This window comes from Halictus rubicundus, chromosome 3, assembly GCF_050948215.1.
Source record: "Halictus rubicundus isolate RS-2024b chromosome 3, iyHalRubi1_principal, whole genome shotgun sequence".
NCBI classification, from domain to species: domain Eukaryota; kingdom Metazoa; phylum Arthropoda; class Insecta; order Hymenoptera; family Halictidae; genus Halictus; species Halictus rubicundus.
The window spans coordinates 10718336-10737885 of record NC_135151.1 but is presented as its reverse complement, the minus strand read 5'-3'; the positions used below and the strand labels follow the sequence as shown (position 1 = coordinate 10737885).

Here is a 19550-nt window from a genome sequence, read left to right as displayed (position 1 = left end):
ACAACGTTTCATACCCCTCTGACTGATAACACTCCTAAGGAAGATGTGCTCATGCAAGTATCAATAGCCTCGCAAGGGTATCCCTCGCCAGTTTAAACTTACTGAAATAATGAATAGGATAACGATCTTCTGTTGAACAACGTTTAGGAACAATCCCCAGGAGAAATCAATAAGGAATTATCTTGGCGCGCTAGGTGTTTCCATTATTTCGTTCAATCCAAGCAGGAACAAGGGAGAATAAGGGGTAGAAGAAGAAAGCAAGAGGAATTCGAAAAAGCAAGACAAAGACAGAGCTACACAGAGAAGAAGACGGAAGGTGGAGGAGAGAGAGAGAGATGCGTAGATAGGTAGAGAGGATGGGCATTGCGAGGGTGGGTAAAGAAGTCGGAAGCGGTCGAGGGAAAGAAAGAGGATTCGAGGAGATTTAATACCAGATAGGATTGAGAGGCAAGGATAGGGCCGAAGGTAAACAGCTCCCCTAAAAGGGGACTGAATTTGTATTTTGTCACCCGCGAGCACATGCATAGCTAAGCCTGCGGCCGCCTCTGCTGGTCGTAACAACCGTGCCCAAGGGACGTGTAAATTTTAACGGGTTCGCTCGGTCTGGACACGCCCACCCTCCACACCGTCAACCGTTTTCTTTCTCCGCCCTCGGGAACGGCCAGTCGGTCTTCCCCAATCGTCCCCGATGGACTCCGCTATTCCTTTTGTTTGTTTTTTCAACGGATCACTCGATGTCCTCTTGTTAAGCTTGTCATAACACTTGCACTTGCAGCAGCGCACCGTTACGAGAGTCTGGCGATTTCGACGTGCTATGTCTATGGGTGCTAACTCGGCCTGAGTGGCCGTGACGCTTGTTACCGGCAGCCATCCATAGGTCACTTAACGCTAGAACTGCGGACTAACTGTTGTCACCGGTTTGCTATGAAAATCGTGTACCAGCCCCCTCGAGGAAATCATTTGTTCGTTAAGGATGGGAACGATTCTTCGTTCCCTTATTAGTCTCTCGTAGGACAAAGATACCCCCCCCCCCCTCCCGAAACTGTAAGATAGTGTCATCCTCTTAACAGACGACACTCGGATCAACAAGTTCTAGGAAAAAGCATAGCTTTTAGGATCAAAGAGTCGACTCTGCTCTTGGACACTTTATTAGCTGCCAGGGATTAGCCGGAGCCATCGCTGGGACTTGTCTGCAGCTCTAAAAGCTGTCTCTTTAGTTCCCAGCCGTACGGAAGCTGAATCGTTAGACTGGGGTAGGGAGGCATAGCGTCGCAAAGTCGACTAAGCCTGGATCGCGAGTCGAGACGCATCTTCCGGGAATGTTATTCGACGCACGGTTATCCGTCGATGGATATTTGTCGACGTCGCGCCGGCGGTTGCGAACGCTTAGGCAGGCCCGATAGAGGTTCCGCGGCGGGAGCTTTTAGCGGATCCCAGACGACGAGCCGTTTCTCGTGACTCGATAAGCTTTTGTTTCCATTGAAAACGTCGGGCCCGTTGTTTCCCGCGAGCACGAACCAAGTCGCTCGAGATATTAATCAACGCTGCGGGAGGAACAGGCGGATACCATCCCCGACGGATCGAAATAGCATCACGCGAGGACTCGTGTCTTCCATTTTCGAGCCGAGCGTTCTCGAGTCGTCTATCCCGAAATCATTTTCGATTTTCGAGATTGGACGCCCGCTGGGCGATCCAGACTTTCTCGGTGCCGTATAAAATTTCTCCTCGGTGTCGCGTTCTCGATTACTCGGACGTCGATACTCGTCTCGACTGTCCAGAGAAGGGTGGAGCCTGGGCGACAGGCTGGCAGACTTGCAGTCTTCCGCGTTCAATAATTTCAGACCACGATAATGGAAGTATGATGTAGGATAACACATTCCGTGTCTATTCAATGAACCGGCCTGAGTTTGCGGTATTGATTGCGGGCGATGGTTAAGAGCCTCTCGGGCAGTCGACGCGCGTAGAAACGAATGGACTGTGTAATTGTTAATCGTCGGGTGTCTGCTTTCTGTGAAATTTTTAACAGGTTCGGCTAACTCGTGAGATTCCGCCAGCATGCAGCTAGTTGTCTGCGATAGATTTGATGAAGAGGTGGTTAGTTGGTCAGAGGATGTACCATGGCTAGAAGGAACGATTCTGTGGAGGTCACTAGGTCTTTGTGACTTATGATTATGACTGAAATACAATTGAGAGAAACAGTCCTCTTTAAGCCTACGGTCCAAAAGGATTCCGTGATCGGAGACGATTTTTTCAATATCGAAGATTGAAATAAACGTATACAATGAATTGCCGGAAGAGTACCGTACGAGTATGCAAAAATCGAAAAGTTCGAAAATGCAGCAAGAGGCACCGAAGGCAGACATGAAAAGATAAATCCGATCGATTTTCTTTTCTTTCCGGCGGGAAATGGATATTAAGGTTCAAAGTGACTGGTGGATTAATTGACAATAATTTTCTGTCTTTGCAGGAGGGATCTCGCGGTGATCGGAAAGAGGGGGGTAAGAGGGGACGCAAGCCTGGAAGGAAAGCGTCCGATAAGACGGATATGAAAGCCAAGCTTGGTAAGATCCTAGGTAACGCATTTTGGTAATCCAACTTAACTCTGCTAATCTTTAAAGGACAGTTCAATATCCAAGATGAGACGCCTGAAATTACCATTTTGATTAACATCGCGGTTTAAACCGAAGTTGAACGTCCACTGGCAACTCTCGACTGTCTATTTAGTCTCCTCAAAATTAACTACGTCGCGCAAACATTCGATCCTTCGCACTCGAACCATCTTTGCTTTACTAAATTTGTATCGAGTTTCTGAGACTTCGTACAAATTTTGTAAGCGCACTATGCTCTGGTTATATTCATTTTAAGCAAACTTCTATATCGTGTGGTTGTTTAAGTTTTTGTTTTTATATAAATGTCAAAATTGTACTACTTAAGGACAAGGTTGAGCTATCTTGCAAGTCTGGGGCTGAATGCGGTAAGTGTGAATACACACACTTACATATGCATACAGCAAAAAATATGTAATGAAAATTGGTCAGACAAATGTCCAGGTTCTGGAATGAAAATACAGTGGATGATCAAATTATTATGCGATAATCAGTGTTCTCTAGAACTCTGATGTACACTTGTAAATTTCAATACGTCGTATCAAAATCGTGATAATTCCGTGTAGTTAGATTTTCGTTTAAAGGGATAAATTGTAAGGAACGAGCGAATACAATTATGCGATCCAGGGTAACCAGTGGGCCGCAGCCCAGGGTGCATTATGGTAGCGAAATAATTCAAAATTATCGCGGGAGATAGTCCGGGCCGGCGATATTACGATATCGACGTAAATCAGGGTTGCAATTTCGAGAGCCTGATCCCGCATAAACAGGGGATTTCCAAAGTGTTTGGCCAAACTTTCCCATTATCCGGCGGAACGACAACGGGCCGGGGATGGTCGCGGTTGTTCCGGGGGTGCCTTCGAGAACCATGATTCCGAAGAAAAGCATTTGCGAGCCGCGCTCCGGCCGATTAGCGTACCGCGTCGGTGTAGCTCGGTTAACCGCTCGAAAAGATGCACGGGAACCGTTCTCGTTCTCATTTCCCCGGAAACCCGAGAACACACTCGGCCAAGGAGAGAGCCAGGCGCATTAAGCTCGAAAACACGGTGTAACTGGCCGAGTTACACGGGCCAGGTGAGAATTACAGGTCCGTTGATTGCGCGACAGAGGCCGAGTGGCCCCGGGGCTCGCGCGACACCCTACGAATATTTATCTCCGCCACCGGAATGAATATTTATGCCGGGTCAGCCTGGCGCTGGGAACCGATGTCCTCGATCCACCAGGTCTCCAGGGATTCCCAGACGATGGAATATTCCCTGTGTTTCGCAATTCCGCGGCGGGCGAACCTTGAAGACCGCGCTGAGGAGAGCGAAGTCGGCTTCGGAATCGCCCTGAGACTGTTCGCCAACCTCGCAGCTGCTTCAATCAACTGAAGTAGGGCTGGACTGGAATCCTGTTATACGGGTGTTCGAGTGCTCGGGATAGTCGTTGTAACTCGAACTTGGTCGCGGAATTAGGGCTTCGGGGCTCTCAGACTTGTATTCCCTTGTATTTGTATTGTATGGTCTTTTTTTCGCTTTGCTAGTTGAGCAAATCATTAGGGGTTGCTAAATGTTATTAGGAAGAAAAGAGTACAATGAAATTTGCAGCAGGCAGCTGCGTATTATTCTCATAGCTTTTCTTGACATAAAGAAAATCTGAATTCGTAATGCAGCGAAGAACCTTCCGATCTGCATCTATGCTAATGGAACGCACACTTCGAGGTGTCGCATATTTTTAGGAGACCATGTAGAAAGCACATTACGTTTCGTTTAAGATTATCGATTTCGATTAAGATAGCTGGAAGTTGTGAGTTACGAGAACATACCTACTTAGTGTAGCTCAAGATTATGCGGGTTTCTAGATCCACCAAGAGCATCGCGTACAGGTCGCAAAGTTTCCTAGAAACTGTCGGTCCTTAACTTTGCTTTACCTTCAGTGTATACCCATAAAACTAGTTCTGGTTACCTTAAGTAGAATCAGTATTAGTCAGACAACCGAAATAGACTGTTTACGAGTGCACTGTAGCTTTTCTGTTTCTTCGACCAGCGCACAACTTCTTCATTCTTAAGCTTGAACCTTCGTTTACCGTGAAAATCAACGGAATTTAAGCAGAACTTCTGGAAATTACTGTTGTCAAAATTTATGGTCTGTAGTCGGCGTTTCTCAACTTCTTCGTGAATTGTTTTGTCAACGAACTGCGGCCTAGGTATTCGTAATATAATATTTTTTGGGAGCCTGGTGGATTAGTGGTGATATATGTCGCCAAGGCCTGGACGATAAATGTCGCGGAATTATCCCTACTACCGCGGGGTATCTCGGGTGTGTCTCCTAGACGATACACGACGCTGGCAAGATCCGTGTTGTTGACATATATCGAGAATTCAGTGTATTACAGTAACATTTGGCAAACTTTTCCTCAGAGCAAATTAACCCCTTGAAATATCGAGTCATACTGAAGATTTTGAACAGAGTCCAATAAATATATATGTTATTAATTTTCTTTGAACCGAAATAAAATTCTATTTTGGCGTTGTTAATGTACAGCTATTGAAGAACATATAGGCATACAATAAATATTTTTTTAGGAAATTACGTATTACAAAAAAGTTTTGAAACCGTAAACTGAATCGTAGTCGTCGTCAACTAAACTGAGTCGTCGTCGTCAAACACTAATTATAGTTTAACCGTGTCACCTGACATGATTACCTCGAGTAACTGCTAAACCTTGAAATCGCCGAAACGCGCACAAAAAAAAAGTACCGTCATTCAAAGCCATTTAAATGACACGTTTCAAAATTTTTATGAAGTGTACGATTCAGTATTCAGTTAATCGAGGTAATCAAGTTAGGCGAAGCATCTTGCATATCGAGAACTCTTATACGATTCCTACAAAAAAATGATACAAGACAAGAATTAATTTTTTATAGCTTTGCACTAGTTGTCCGAATTCGTAAGAATATTCAGCGAGAACTTCTGGACAAGCTTTCACAAATTGCCGGCAACCGTTCCGCTGTCCATTAAGAATTGAATACGTCCTAAAGCTTGAGAAACGTTGCTCGAGATTGTTCTCGCCGGCCCGAGCACCGAAGAAAATCGCGCGGACTAAAACCATCGGGCGGATTCGACGGTTGCCGTCGCTCGGCACGGCCATAGCTTTCGCAGTTTCACCCTGGGCAGATTCGAACTGGTTTCTAACGTCGGGAGAGAAAGCTCCGTGGATGGGCGCCGGGCTCTAAGCTCGTTTTACGACCAACGAACTTTCGCGTCCGCAATCCCGCGCTATTCCCGACTCTGCGGCCGAACCGCGCGATTCCTCTTATATTCTTGTTGTACGCGATTCCGCAATTCCGTATCCGTTTCCCTCGCGAGCGGCCGGCTTGCCACGCTTTCCACGCTTTTCCAACGGTCGAATCGACGTCGTCGTATATACAGGGTGATCCAGTGAGTACTGTACTCGGAGGCAGTGCCGTCACCAAAACATCGCAGCGGAAAACGCTTTTTTTCGGTTACACTTCAATGTCGACGAGTGGGACCGATATTGCTTTTCCGTCACTGGAAGGTAGACGACCTTCAAAAAGTCTCTCAGAAGGACCACATGACGTCACGTGAATTGCCACACAAACGTACAAATAGTGAGGTTACCTAGCAGCCTCACGATCTGAAGCGTAGAATCGTGATAGCATGTCCATGCTCAACATAAATCGCGGCGTCACCATCTTGGTCAGACTACACTATAGCTTCGTGACGTCACTCAGGTTCTGACTGTAGCATTTCCCCCTGTTTTCATCTATTTATCCCTCAAATCTCTCGATCTGGTAACGCTGCTCGTGTCTCCGAGGGGAATACAGTTACCCTCTCTCTGACATCATCAGGCTAGCCACAAGGCACACACAAACGCAACGCGAATTGGGTGCGCGTATACGTCACGTGACCGATATGTGAAACGTAGGGATGCTCGTCCCGGGGAATGGGAAAATGGCGTCGAAGAAGGGAAGAGTGGGAGAAATGTCTCGATCTGGCTTCCTACACCCTGCACCCTGCTGCCACACTAGTTCACGACCCACTGGGTCAGACTACACTATAGCTTCGTGACGTCACTCAGGTTCTGACTGTAGCATTTCCCCCTGTTTTCATCTATTTACCCCTCAAATCTCTCGATCTGGTAACGCTGCTCGTGTCTCCGAGGGGAATACAGTTACCCTCTCTCTGCCATTATCAGGCTAGCCACAAGGCACACACAAACGCAACGCGAATTGGGTGCGCGTATACGTCACGTGACCGATATGTGAAACGTAGGGATGCTCGTCCCGGGGAATGGGAAAATGGCGTCGAAGAAGGGAAGAGTGGGAGAAATGTCTCGATCTGGCTTCCTACACCCTGCACCCTGCTGCCACACTAGTTCATGACCCACTGGGTCAGACTACACTATAGCTTCGTGACGTCACGCAGGTTCTGACTATAGCATTTCCCCCACTATTATCCCAGATATCCGCCGATCTGATAACGCTGACTCCAATGTAAATTCGCTCGTATTTGTGAACTGAAAAATGAAAAAATTTTTGGTGGCGGCACAGCCCTGGGTGCACTACCCAGTGAATCACCCTGTACAACCAACGGTCCACCCACGGCCCTCAACTTCTCCCCGGTATCTTGTCGGTCGCAATTTCTACCGTTGCGCCGATCGATCTGTTTCCCACACGGCGTGTAAGAGTCGTAAATCCAATTTCCCGTAATTTCATTCGCGCGGACGGGATCCCGTCGGGACGGACGGCAGCGGTTCGGTTTTTCCACCGACGACAGCCGGACTTTGTTCAAGCCCCGCGCAATTTCTCGGTCCCGTCTAGACGACGCGGATTAGCTCTAAATGGAGTCGCAAATTTGCTTCTCGCCGGCTTTCAACGTGGCCCGCGGACGCATTAACTGCCGGCGTCACGGTTACGTGAGTTTGCCCAACCAATTTTCGCCGACCGGCTCTCACGCCGCCGCGATTCTTCCCGATTTCCACCGTCCAGCGCCGATCTTGCCTTTCCATCGCAGCCGGTCTTTGAGAAAATTCATTTGCAAACCAATAACAAGTTCTTGACTTTGCGAACTTGTTCCGTCCCAAACGCAAGGGATTTGTGGAGCATTCTTACGTGGGACGGTTCTTTACGCTCTCCTGAATAGTTTATGTTTTTTATTAAATTATATATACATTTAGGTGTGTTGAAACAATGTTTGAGAGAACGCCTTTCAACCTCGTGCACCGTTCGTAGCAATTTGATCGAACAGCCGACTTTCAACACGTTAAGTGCCAAATATCAACCCGAGAGATTCTTACAAAGTCAGAGTAATTTAATTAATGAAACCACAACTAGAAATTGAAAATGTATTATAGGGGATGCTGTCTTAACCCTTTTGAATTCGAAAGAGTCCAATAAAATTCGATATCTGGATATCTTATAGTAAAAATGAATTTCTAAAACCAGTCAAAAATCACTGCCAGTCGTATGTGACTGACGTGGCAGTTAACGTGTTGATTGTAACTATTAGACTGCAGATTTTTATGCAATATAAAAATTGTCTAAGTCAATTGTGAAACACAGAAGGCAGATTCTATTTCTTTGTTCAATAATTTTAATAAGTCGAAAATGGTAATATTCTTATATTCTTCTGTGTTCACGATTTCATATTTCACGTATATATTTTTGTCGTTACTGCATATAATCCGCAGTCTATTTATAGCATATCCAAAAACCGTCGAAATCGATAGCTGTTCTACAGGTACGCCGAACACCGATTTCGCCTGATTCTCGAGCTAACAGGAGTCTAGTCGCGTCGAATCCGCCTGGAGGACTCGCGAAGCCCTCTTCCAGGATACTTCTGCGAAAGGCAGGTCTGGCGCGAGGGCGGTACGTTTACTGGCGCGTAAAAGGCAGGCTTAGTGAGCCGTAGACGCGATAATAACCGCGACGTCTGATCGTAAAAGAGTTTATCGCGACGCGGACCCGCGCCGACTAGCAACACGCGCGATCCACTGTCGGCGCGGGATATTATCATCTACTCGATGATGATATCGAGTCATGAAACTTTCTAATTACCCTTGTTGCTACGTGCCCTATGAAACGAGGTGTCGATGATCGGCCGCATAAACGTGGAGGAAAAAAAATTATTGCAATCAATCCTCCATATATGTCGCCGAGGCATGGCCGATAAATGTCGCGGAATTATCCCCACTACCGCGGGGTATACCCCGTGAGATAATACGAGTTGGGTATATCGGTGAGACGAGGAGACCACTACTTAAATTGGAAAATTAGTGCAAATATGATCCGAATTGTATCGTGTTTGGCATCGTTTTAATCAGATAAATTCTAGAATTATATTGTCTATTATAAAAATTTCATCAAAAAATAATTAATAATGAAAAAGGTGTATATTTCCGATATATGTCAACAACACGGGTCTTGCCAGCGTCATGTATCGTCCAGGAGACATACCCGTGTTTTCTCTACACGGAGTATACCCCGCGGTAGTGGGGATAATTCCGCGACGTTTATCATCCAGGTCTTGGCGACATATATAGAGAAATCACTGTATTTCCATATTTCTGCCTCAGTAGCTTCTAATATGAATTCATCCATTTTGGATGGATCATGATTTTGGGCTTTATTCTCCGCTAGATTGTTAGTAGACACTGTGCGACGTCTTGCTAGCGAGTCAATGACATTGCCCCCATTCGTCAGGGCCCGTGGTGGCCACGGGCGCTGGTCCCGACCACCCGGTGAAAAATCGCGCGTCACATTTTGAGTCGTGCGAATTTATCGTCCGATGGTTACGTCGAATGCGGCCGTGTCGCGTCGTGCCTCGCGTTCTTCCCTTTCGTTTGTAATTTTTGCTCCCGGAATTTATGGGCACTCCGGCGGACGGGGCCCGGGAATATTTACCGAGCCCCGTTTTTCCGGCATCGAACGGTTTCCCGTGGGGCGACGAACACGCCGGATCCCGTAATTTCGGTTAATGAATAGCTCGTTTAATTGCACGGTTAATTGTGCCGCTCGATTGCCGCCACCGCGCCGCCGGGCTTCCGCGCTTTTTGCCAAGGAAAGAATTGTTATTTGCACTTGTGTCTACTCATCCACTGGCTTCTAAATGGACCAATCCTCGGATTCGAAGATAGAACAGTAATAGTTTTTGTTCGAAGCTTTATCTTTGGGATAATTGAACCTCTAGCTCTCGATTCCGCAATCTTTGGATTTCCGTTGGCTGGGGAACGCGTCTGAGTAATTCTGGCTGTTTCTACTTAACGAGAATAAACACGTGGCGACGAACCTTGAAAAGCCTGCCAGCCACAATTTTCTTTTCCTTTTTATTCGGTCGAGTGCCAACAAAGAAAATAAAAATAATAAAAATGTGAATTACTTGCAAAAGAAAATTTGTCTTCCTCGGAAAATGTTAATACGGTATAACCCGGTTGCTATTTCTATACATTAGCCAAAACTGTATTTACAAAATATGTACAATACTCCACGAAAAGATGAAGATACAAAACAATGCAATACAATACTTTCGAATATCTACAATAATTCTTCAGTTGTGCCAGATTTTCACAAAATTCCCAAGAAAAAAGTTCAAAGATTCTCCAGCCAATTGGTCAAATATCTTCGTCCGGCAACGTAATTAACGCAAATTGGAGCGATCAGTAATGGTCAGACACAGGAACAAAACGGCATTCAGCGGTTCGCACGGCCGACGAATTTCCCGACCGAATTTTCGCCGAAAGTTTACTACGAGTACATTTTCCTCTTCATTTTTCATTCTTTTTCCACCGGGCGGAATTGTGACCTATTCGTTTGCACCGTTTCCGCTCGCGCTCGGTACGTTAGTTTTACGCGGCGCCGCTCCAATTTATCCCTTACAATAAAAAAGCGGTACAATAATTTCCTGAGCAACTTGGAGATCTTCCACGGCGAAGTAATTCGCGAAGTGTGCTTGAATGGCGGGCGAAGTTTAACCACTTCGTCACGCAAATAGGCGTCGCAGCATTATTGTTGCGCTCGTTTGTTCGCCACTTTGGGCAAGAGTTTATACATCTTCCTCGGCTCGGGCTCGCATTTGCAATTCTTATGCGTTATCATACGCGCCGTGACGTGCTCGCGAATTTATACGGAAAGGAAAATACCTTCTCTGTGTTGGGCGTCGGTGCGCCAGGCTGTGCACGATGGCGGCTCTCGATCGCTTTTTCCAGGTATCGTTAACCGGTGAATTTTTACAGCCGGCCGTTTCGACAATTGTATTTTCCGCGCCGGTCATTCCGGCGTCGACGCTCCGCGTTGTTCGCGCTTCACCTGGGCACCAAGATCACGGGGGAATCGTCCAAGAAAACATCGCTTGAAAAAATACCTTCTCGTTTTATTAGAGTTACCGTTCTGCTTATCGCGGGGGCGGCAGGCACCGCCGGAGAGATCCGTTTTGAATTATTAAGCCGACCTTATCGGCTCCCGCCCGTAGCGATTCGATTCCGCGTGAAAAATTCACCGCAGGTACAGAGCTCGCGCGGCCTCTTGTTTGGTTTCGCTTACATCTCCTCATTGCAGCCTTCGCGATCCTTTCCTCGACGTTTTACGTCTTCATCGATTTCACGTTTTTCGCGTTTGCTTCGAGTATAAGTGGTGCGGAATACGTGTGCAAAAGGATTTGTTTGTATTCGTAAAATGAATATGCTATAGGCGTTTGGACAATGCAACCAATTTTCTCGAAACCACTTTTTTCACAACGGCGACCACGATACCTCAAGTCCTAATTGACCGATTCACTTGAAATTTTGAGAGAATCTTCAGGACATGCCCTGTTATCGCACGAAGTAAATTTTTTTCAATCCTCCAATTTTTTCTTATTTTTCTATCGTGCCGAAGCCCGAAGAATACTAAAAAATCGGTGATTCGTAAATAATCTAGATTTTTAATTTCCTTTAGTTCGCCCCATACCTACATTCATACTTATTAGTAAACAACTTTATTTTTCTGTCTCTGATCTGCAGAAAGACTGGAATCATGGCGACCGTCGATCCCATGTTTCTCAGAGCATACTTCATAAAAAAATATATAACTCAAGTGATTTTGAGAATTTTTAAGCGAGAAAAATCACAGGTGTACTTCAAGCACCAATAAAAAAGTTTCGAAAAATCGCAGTGCGAAAGGTTCAATAGTTTGTTTTTGTTTAATTCGTAAAATTCGCACAAAAACTCTCGCAAGCGCGTTCCCACTCGTCAGGAAACGCATAGGTGCAATCGTGATCGCGCGACGCAGTGTGACTTGCATTCGTCTAGCAATTAATGCATTTTATATCTTCCATCAAATATGGAAGCGCTTGTAAAATTCGTATAAATGTTTATGCGATGATAAAGCACTGCGTGGGGTGCCCAAATTGCATTTTAGTGCAGGCACTTTAATGAAACCTCAACAATTTTTTCACCAAAAAAGTCTCTAATTCATATTTGCCTAGCAATTTAGAATAATGAATTGAGAACAGTGTAGAATTGACATTGTACGAAGTTTATATATCTTATTTGAAAAATGGTTGATTGCATGTATTATACGTAGATTCGGAGGTTTGGTAAAATCGCTATAAATTTTTTATTTAAAAGGTTCGTATTTGTATGCGTTCTGTATACTTTTATGACTTATACAGAGTGTCCCAAAAATGTTGTATTTCAAAGGGGAGATTACTGGGGTCGTTTGAAGTAACTTTTTCCTTTGTCAAAAATGTTCTCCGCGGCTTTGTGAAGGACTTATGAACGAAAAACACGGACCAATCACAGCGCGGCTATAGTGGGATCCCTCTGCTGTGGCCGCGCTCTGATTGGTCCATGTTTTTCGTGAATAATTCCTAACCAAAGCCGCGGGGAACATTTTTGCAAAGGAAAAAGTTACTTCAAATGACCCCAGTAACCTCCTCTTTCAATGAAGTACAACATTTTTGGTACACCCTGCATGAAGTATACAACAATATTGAAAACTAGTATGAATAGCCTTACATGCTTACGAGGCTCAGGAAAGCTCAACAAATATAAAATTAAAATGAAGAACAAATGAGGCTTAATACAACCATGTCGAATTTATCGCTATTAAATTTGTACTTTTATGCGTCTCATCTTTTCACGAGTTAGACTGCGGATCTTTATGCGAAATAAAAATTGTCCAAATCAATTGTACGATGCAGAAGTTCCATAAAAATTAATTTCCTCTTTTAATGATTTTAATAAATCGAGAAATTTTGTATTCAACCAATCCATTTGTGTCATAAATGCAAAAAGATCCTCAGTCTAATTACAATAGTATATAAGTAGAATAAGAAATAGTAATAAAGTTCCAACAAAATTCTTGACGCATAACGAAGTCTGACGTTACAAGAACGATAGAATGAAATGAAATTAATTTTTTCTCAATACATCGGCCAACATTTCAATAGATCCTTTATCAAAAAATTCCAATTAACTTGCACACATTCGAGTATTAGAAGAATGATAAAATTCAAGAGAGATTTGACAGGATAGATTCGAGCGCGTGTACCGATCTCGATCAAAATCTGACAATCTGATATCTGTGCAATTCTGACACGCAATTAAGCGTTGCAAGCAGTGCCGAATTCAACAGAGATGTAACACGTGGAGTCAAGTGTGTACTGGGCATAACGAGAGCAGAAGAAATTTAAAATTCAAATGCTCCGTGCATCTTCGTGTAGGTGGCATCAGAAGCACGAAATTAGAACGGCGCCGCGCCGGCCAGTATACACGCGATCAAGCGTGCGATGGTCTTAATGGAACTTGGAGAGCGATCTCTCTCTCTCTCTCTCTCTCTCTCTCTCTCTCTCTCTCTCTCCTTCTCTCACTGACTAGCGTCTTCCCGTTTATTTTTGCAGAGCGAAGTCGGCAGAGTGCGAGGGAGTGTCGTGCTCGAAAGAAGCTGCGGTATCAATACCTGGAAGAGTTGGTGACCGACCGCGAGAAGGCCGTGCTCGCTCTTCGGAAGGAGCTGGAGACGGTGAGACTCCTTTTAAAATTCCCATTCGTCTTATCTCACCTCCTTCGCTCACGACTTGCCTCTCGTCTTCATTCTTCGCACGATCCTGTCTATTCCTTTTGTCACTGTCTGCGCAACCCCCGCATAGATCATAATAAAGGTCCTGATAAATCTCGGTTTGATGTTTGAGACCTGCGTGGTTCGGTGCCTCGAAGTCTCCTCTGTTCGTAAAATAGTTTATATATTTCTTCAACAATTTATAGCATGCGTAATACGTTCTGGGAATCGCTTCTTACCTTGGGTTTTCCGAAAATACAATTTGATGTATTTTTTTTTTTTAAAGAAATTAGGAACAATCGAGAGTTATGTTAACCTACCAAGCACAAAACATATCAAAGTGAATCGTCTTATGGAGAAAATTGAATTTACCTAAAATTTGTAAGATTTTCACAACTCAAATTTGTACGATTTGTACAATTCAGTAATTTCCAACGAAAACGTTATTATAATTTCAATAATTGCGAAATAGAGAACCGGTCATTTTGACCGTGGTAGGTTCAGTGATAAGGAAACAAAGGGCCGACCGTTGTTGCCGACTATCTTCGTTCGCGTTAAACCGTTCGTTTGTTTTCATCAGGAACGCGAACAAGAAATGGATAATGAAATGAATTCGAACAGAGGCTGGTGTAGTTTTAATCTTACAACGCCCTGTCGAATGCGCTATTGAGAAAACGTGAATCCGAACGAAGCCGGTTCTGTCGCAAATATCCACCGCGTTTCGGTGTTATTTATTAAATAGAACGCGGCAGAGACCAGTAATATGTAATATCGCACCGTTGCTCGTATTTATTACAAGTAGAATAAGCGAGCCGTGATCAGACGCATTAACCGTGTTCGGGTGCACTCGTGATCCACAAAGTTTCGAATTATATTTCGACCGGTATGAAGCTTCGCTCGCAAAACATTTTAGCCCGCATTTCCGTTTCGTTTTTGGATGTAAAATCGTGCCTTTGCCGATACGCCGTGAATTACATATTGCGAATCGAATCTACGGTCGACACGAAAAATAAAATGTTAAAAATATATACATTCGCTGTCCCGCAAATCAACGAGAAATTCAAGTTGAATAATATCGTAACAGGGGGTTGAATATAGCGGCACCGGCGAGCGAAAGTTACATGATTTTCTACTGCGTTCGCGGCGGCCTTTCAGGCACGTTGCAGGTGCCAGAACTAATTCCGGGAAGTTCGAGGCTCGCATTACTCCTTTGCAAAGGACGAAAGAAGAAGTAAAAAACCGCGGCTGGTTTACGGTTCGCCCGGGGAAAAACTTCGCGTCGTCCGAGAGTCCTACTCGGCTGGCGTCCCGTTCGAAGTTTACGATATTAGCGCAGGAAAAATAGCAGACGGAACGCCACTATTCCGCGGAAATTGTGACTCTCACCTAGATGGGGAAGGAAGACGGTTATTTAATCGGGAATACGTACGACTCGAAAAACGTCTGGCCGTGAAGGATGCCTGAATTATGGTCCAGATAAATCATCGCTGTCGCACGAACCATCTTGGAAACAAGATTTCAGGCTGCCGTAGTAATTAGGCGCGACGCACGTGGAAAGGATGCAGGAATATTTATTTTTCCATCCCTAAATAACGCCGGGAATCATTTTCAAATGTGACACTGTCTAGGTTTTTCACGCGTGTGCAACAGTCATTTTTACAAAACAGTCTTGATCAGAAGTCGGACGTCGATTGCGCCAGATAATCCCAAAGATGAAAATATTCTCGGAAACACGCGGAAAGGGCGCACCTCCACTTCCAGTTATTTTTCCGTAAAACTCCCGGAGACCGGGAATTACGCGGGACCGCGAAATTCGTTCAGCGGACTTCTGGTGTTTGCCTTCGATCGTCCGCGACCGGAGCATTAAAAAATGAAGCCGAGCAAACACTCGGCGCAGATCGGTGGCCCGGCCGCCATAACAAACAAAATTTAAAATAACACCGTGGAACTTGTTACCGTGCTGGTCCTGGGTCCAGCATATTATCGAGTAACGTTCATCCGTGTTTGTCGTCCACGATCCCGCCTCCCGATCCAACCGAGGAGCAAGAGGAAGACCATCGGAACCTCCCACCAGCCCAACGCCATTCCACGCCATGTCCCTGCCCCGTTTCTCCTCGCACGGGTTCCCCATAGGTATAACAAACGATTCGCCTTCGCAGGCCTCGCGTGCCCACCGGAAGTCTTGTAACCGCCACCCGTTATTTTCGTTTCAGTATCGACAGTGGGGGCAGGAGTTGGACGCCGGACGAGTTCCCGACGGGCTACAGACGATGCTGGAGGAGTTCGGCTCCCTGAAACGGGAGAAGATGGTCAACTAACCGTAGAGCAACACGAGTCACGGACAACGTCTTCGCGAGCCTCGCCTTCTCCATTCTTTGTTGCCCCATTTTTATTTCCGCGCGACGATGCGGCTCTGGTAGCCGCGAGCTAGCCTCCTCACGTCTCCTAGGTGGTCCTCTTCAGCGAACCGGGGGAGTTAAGTAAACGTGAACTACTTCGAATTCGAACTTACCTCCATCGACGACAGAAGGAAGAAGAGAAAAGACAGCATCCTGTTCGACGATCACGTGGCGTCCGACAGTCGCCATGCCTCTATCTTCCGAGAAACTGATCCGACACCAGAGATTCGACAGGATTTATCGTTTCTGTTGTTCCCTTTCGATGGAACCGGATGAGGGGAAAGGGGTAGTATCTTTGCCTTTCTTGTTTGTAGAAAAAATTGACTCGGTAATGCTGTTTTTCTCCGCGTTGTTTGTAAATATTGTTTTAATATTTTATTTTCGGCGGACGTGTGCGAAAGCAAAGGAAAAGTCATTGTAGGTCAATGATCCTAACTCTATCGTAGTTGTTTCCAGTCGCCATCTTTCATTCTTCTGTTTCTAGAAAAGATCATTTGGAAGTGTTGTTTTTCGTTGTGTTATATATAAATATTGTTTTTATATTTTCTGCTCGATAGACATGGATGAAAAAGCAAGAGAAAAATTGTTGTAGGTCAACGATCCTAACTCGATGACAGTTGCTAGCGCCTCCAGTCGCCGTCTTCGATTCTTCTGTCTCTAGAAAAATTAGATCGGCCTTGCTGTTTTGCCCCACGTTGTCTATAAATATCGGTTTTATAGTTTCTGTTCGAAAGACGTGGATGAAAACAAAAGAAAAATTGTTGTAGATCAACGATTCTAATTCAATGGTGGTTGCTAGCGTCTCTCGTTGTTATCTCTGCTTCTTTTGTCTCTAGGAAAATTGATCATTGTTGTTTCTTTCCGCGTTATGTATGAATATTATTTTCATAGTTTATTTCCGACGGATAAAACGTAGACGAAACAAAGAAAAATCGTTCTGTTCGATTATCTCGATTGTATGGCGGCTGGTAACATTTTTGTTTCTTCGAGCATTCATCGTTTTTGTATTTTCTTTTCGAAGAATTCGGATAAAAGAAAGGCTGAGATTATTGTAACTCCAACGGTTCTCAACGATGGCCACCAGCGCATCATTGCTTCCTCTTTCTCTAAAAAAATTATTTCGATATTGTTATCTCTTTCATATATTATTATTTTTATACTTTGTTTTGGACGACCGTGGATAAAACGAAGAAACCTGATTTCGGTTCGCCGTTCTTAGCCGAATGGCGGTGGCTCGCGCCTCCCGTCGCCATCTTTCGTCTCTTTCGAAAAATTCATTCGATATTGTTGTTTCTACCCGCGTTATCTATTGTGTATCTATATCGTTTTTATATTTTGTTTTCGAACGAAGCGAAAAGAAAAAGAAGTTGTCCCTTGTTGTTCCGGGTCGACGTGTTTTCGTTGAACGGTCGACAGAGCCTCGAACGTTCGCAGACTCATGCGTATGTATGTATGTACCTACTACACGTACCTTTTCGCCGCGCGATTGTTAGAGAAATTACTGGGTAAGGAGAAAGAGAATAAGAAAGCAGAACGGTATAATATATCCCTGTTGAACCGTCGACGAACGACGACGCGCCTCGCGCTCGACCGATGGAAAAAACAAAAAAAGAAAAAGAAGTTTATGCAGTATCCGACGAGCCACGAATACCCGTGGATCGTCGAGAACGATCCAGATATTTTATTTCCCGAATCATTCGCCAGGAGCGTCTCCACATTTCCCGTTTCTCAGCGTCCCGGCGCGATCTTTCGCGACGCGATCGAGTTTGCCTGTGCGAGAAACAGTATTTTTGTACTGTGCACGACGTTATCCACTTTGTACAGATATTACCGATATCGCGTGAACTTGCTCGTATAGATGTATATACAGACGCACGCGGAATATATGTCTCTATATATTTATATACACCTGGAAAATGTCTAGAGGATCGAATAAAAATGGATATTTTTCAAGGAATATCAATCCCAGTTATTTTTCACGTTAAACGCTCTCCGCACGCCCGCGACCATAATTCGTTTTCGAATTTCCTGCCTCTCCGTCCTCCATTTTTTCCTCCCACTATACTGCGGGCGGCGCGTACTGGTTGCCAGTGTCACTTGGCTATCATATATATATATTTTTTTTTTTTGACGGAACGATTCCGCATAGTACGTGTTCCGGCGAAACTCGAATTTGCATATTTCGCCGTGAAATACGGTTCGACAGCGAAATCTCTGTTTCGATTCGCGCGGATTGCAACGCAATCTCAACCGTTGATACTATACGGCGCGCGGCGCAACGATGTTATCGTTGTTCGATAAAAGAAGAGCAGAGGAAAAAGGGAAGCGAATGCACGCGAGGGCAGAAGAGGAATCGAAGATTCTGACCAGTGTTCTGTCGGGAGTCTTTGTGGGGTCCGTTTCGAGGGAACCAGGTCAGGCCGAACGGTAACGGTCTTGGCAATTATAATTGAATGGTATCGGATGACCCGCATGTCAGGAATAACTGATTTTTCCCTATCTGCGGAGCATCGTGCAATATTAAGCTGTCCTGGCAGGCACTGTGTGCCTCGAAAATGTTCATTCATCCTTCTGGCCCGGTTAAGAAACCATAGAACCGTTCTTGTATACGCTAGCGATGAGCTTGGTCACTTATTATCCTCTATAGATAGTGTACACTAGAGATTATCTCCTGACGAAATTGCTGTTCGGCAATAATTACCGATATGCTTAGAGCAACAACTTTTTCTGGCGCCCTTGTGCTGCTGTGGATGCATACAGGGTGCACCAAAAATATGGGACCACTTGGAACATACGTAATCTTCATACAAATATAATATAAACGAAATAGTTGTTTATTATTTTATAGACTTCGGTTTCGAATTGCTTTGATGAAAAGGATGTTCCTAAATATTTTAGACGTCCTGTAGATATTGGTCTTAATTTTATGAGTTACACCGCTACGAAGTTTAGTGTAATGCAATAAATACTTTCTGTGCTTTGCTACATTTGTCCCCACCCACTACAATACCTCGACGATTCGAAACATCCGAGCGGCCCATTAACTTTCAATTCGAAGCTGAAACTTTTGATTAAAATTTTTAATATCAAATACTCAGAATCGCCGACGTCCCCTCGAAAATGCCGCGGCAACGAAAGGATTAACTGCCTCGGAAAATGTACAGATGAAAACAATTATTTTCGTCATATTCTCGATTTGCTAACTAAACTGTGGATCTTGATGCATTTATGGTACGTGTAAGTTTGTAAAATGCAAGGGAGCAGCGTGTATAACGACGATACTACAAAGTATCTTCTAGACGATGCAAGAAATTGTTCCTTCCTTCAGATCATTATAAAATAATTAATGAAGGTGGAAGCTTTCGTAAAGGTTTGCTAACAATAATCTGATTATTGGCAACTATGCTGAAGTAATAACAATAGAGGAATAAATAAGAAACTAACACTGAATTGTAACCTATTTCAGAGAGTTCCACAGTGGAGTTCCAGTATAGTTTGTGCATCTG

General features: G+C 44.6%; 1 protein-coding gene across 2 annotated transcripts in view; it reads left to right on the top strand.

The window, feature by feature from the left end:
* Reptor-bp (REPTOR-binding partner) overlaps positions 1-17664 on the top strand; it is a 31726-nt gene extending 14062 nt beyond the window's left edge. The window contains exons 2-4 of one of the 2 annotated variants that reach the window (XM_076785338.1): positions 2468-2561; positions 13488-13609; positions 15859-17664. In XM_076785338.1, the coding sequence (XP_076641453.1) occupies positions 2468-2561; positions 13488-13609; positions 15859-15963 (321 nt within the window). In that variant the 3' untranslated portion in view covers positions 15964-17664. Of the gene's footprint in view, positions 1-2467; positions 2574-13487; positions 13610-15858 lie in introns of both variants that reach the window. The other variant, XM_076785337.1, reaches the window with a different exon arrangement.
* The last annotated feature ends 1886 nt before the right edge of the window (positions 17665-19550 follow it).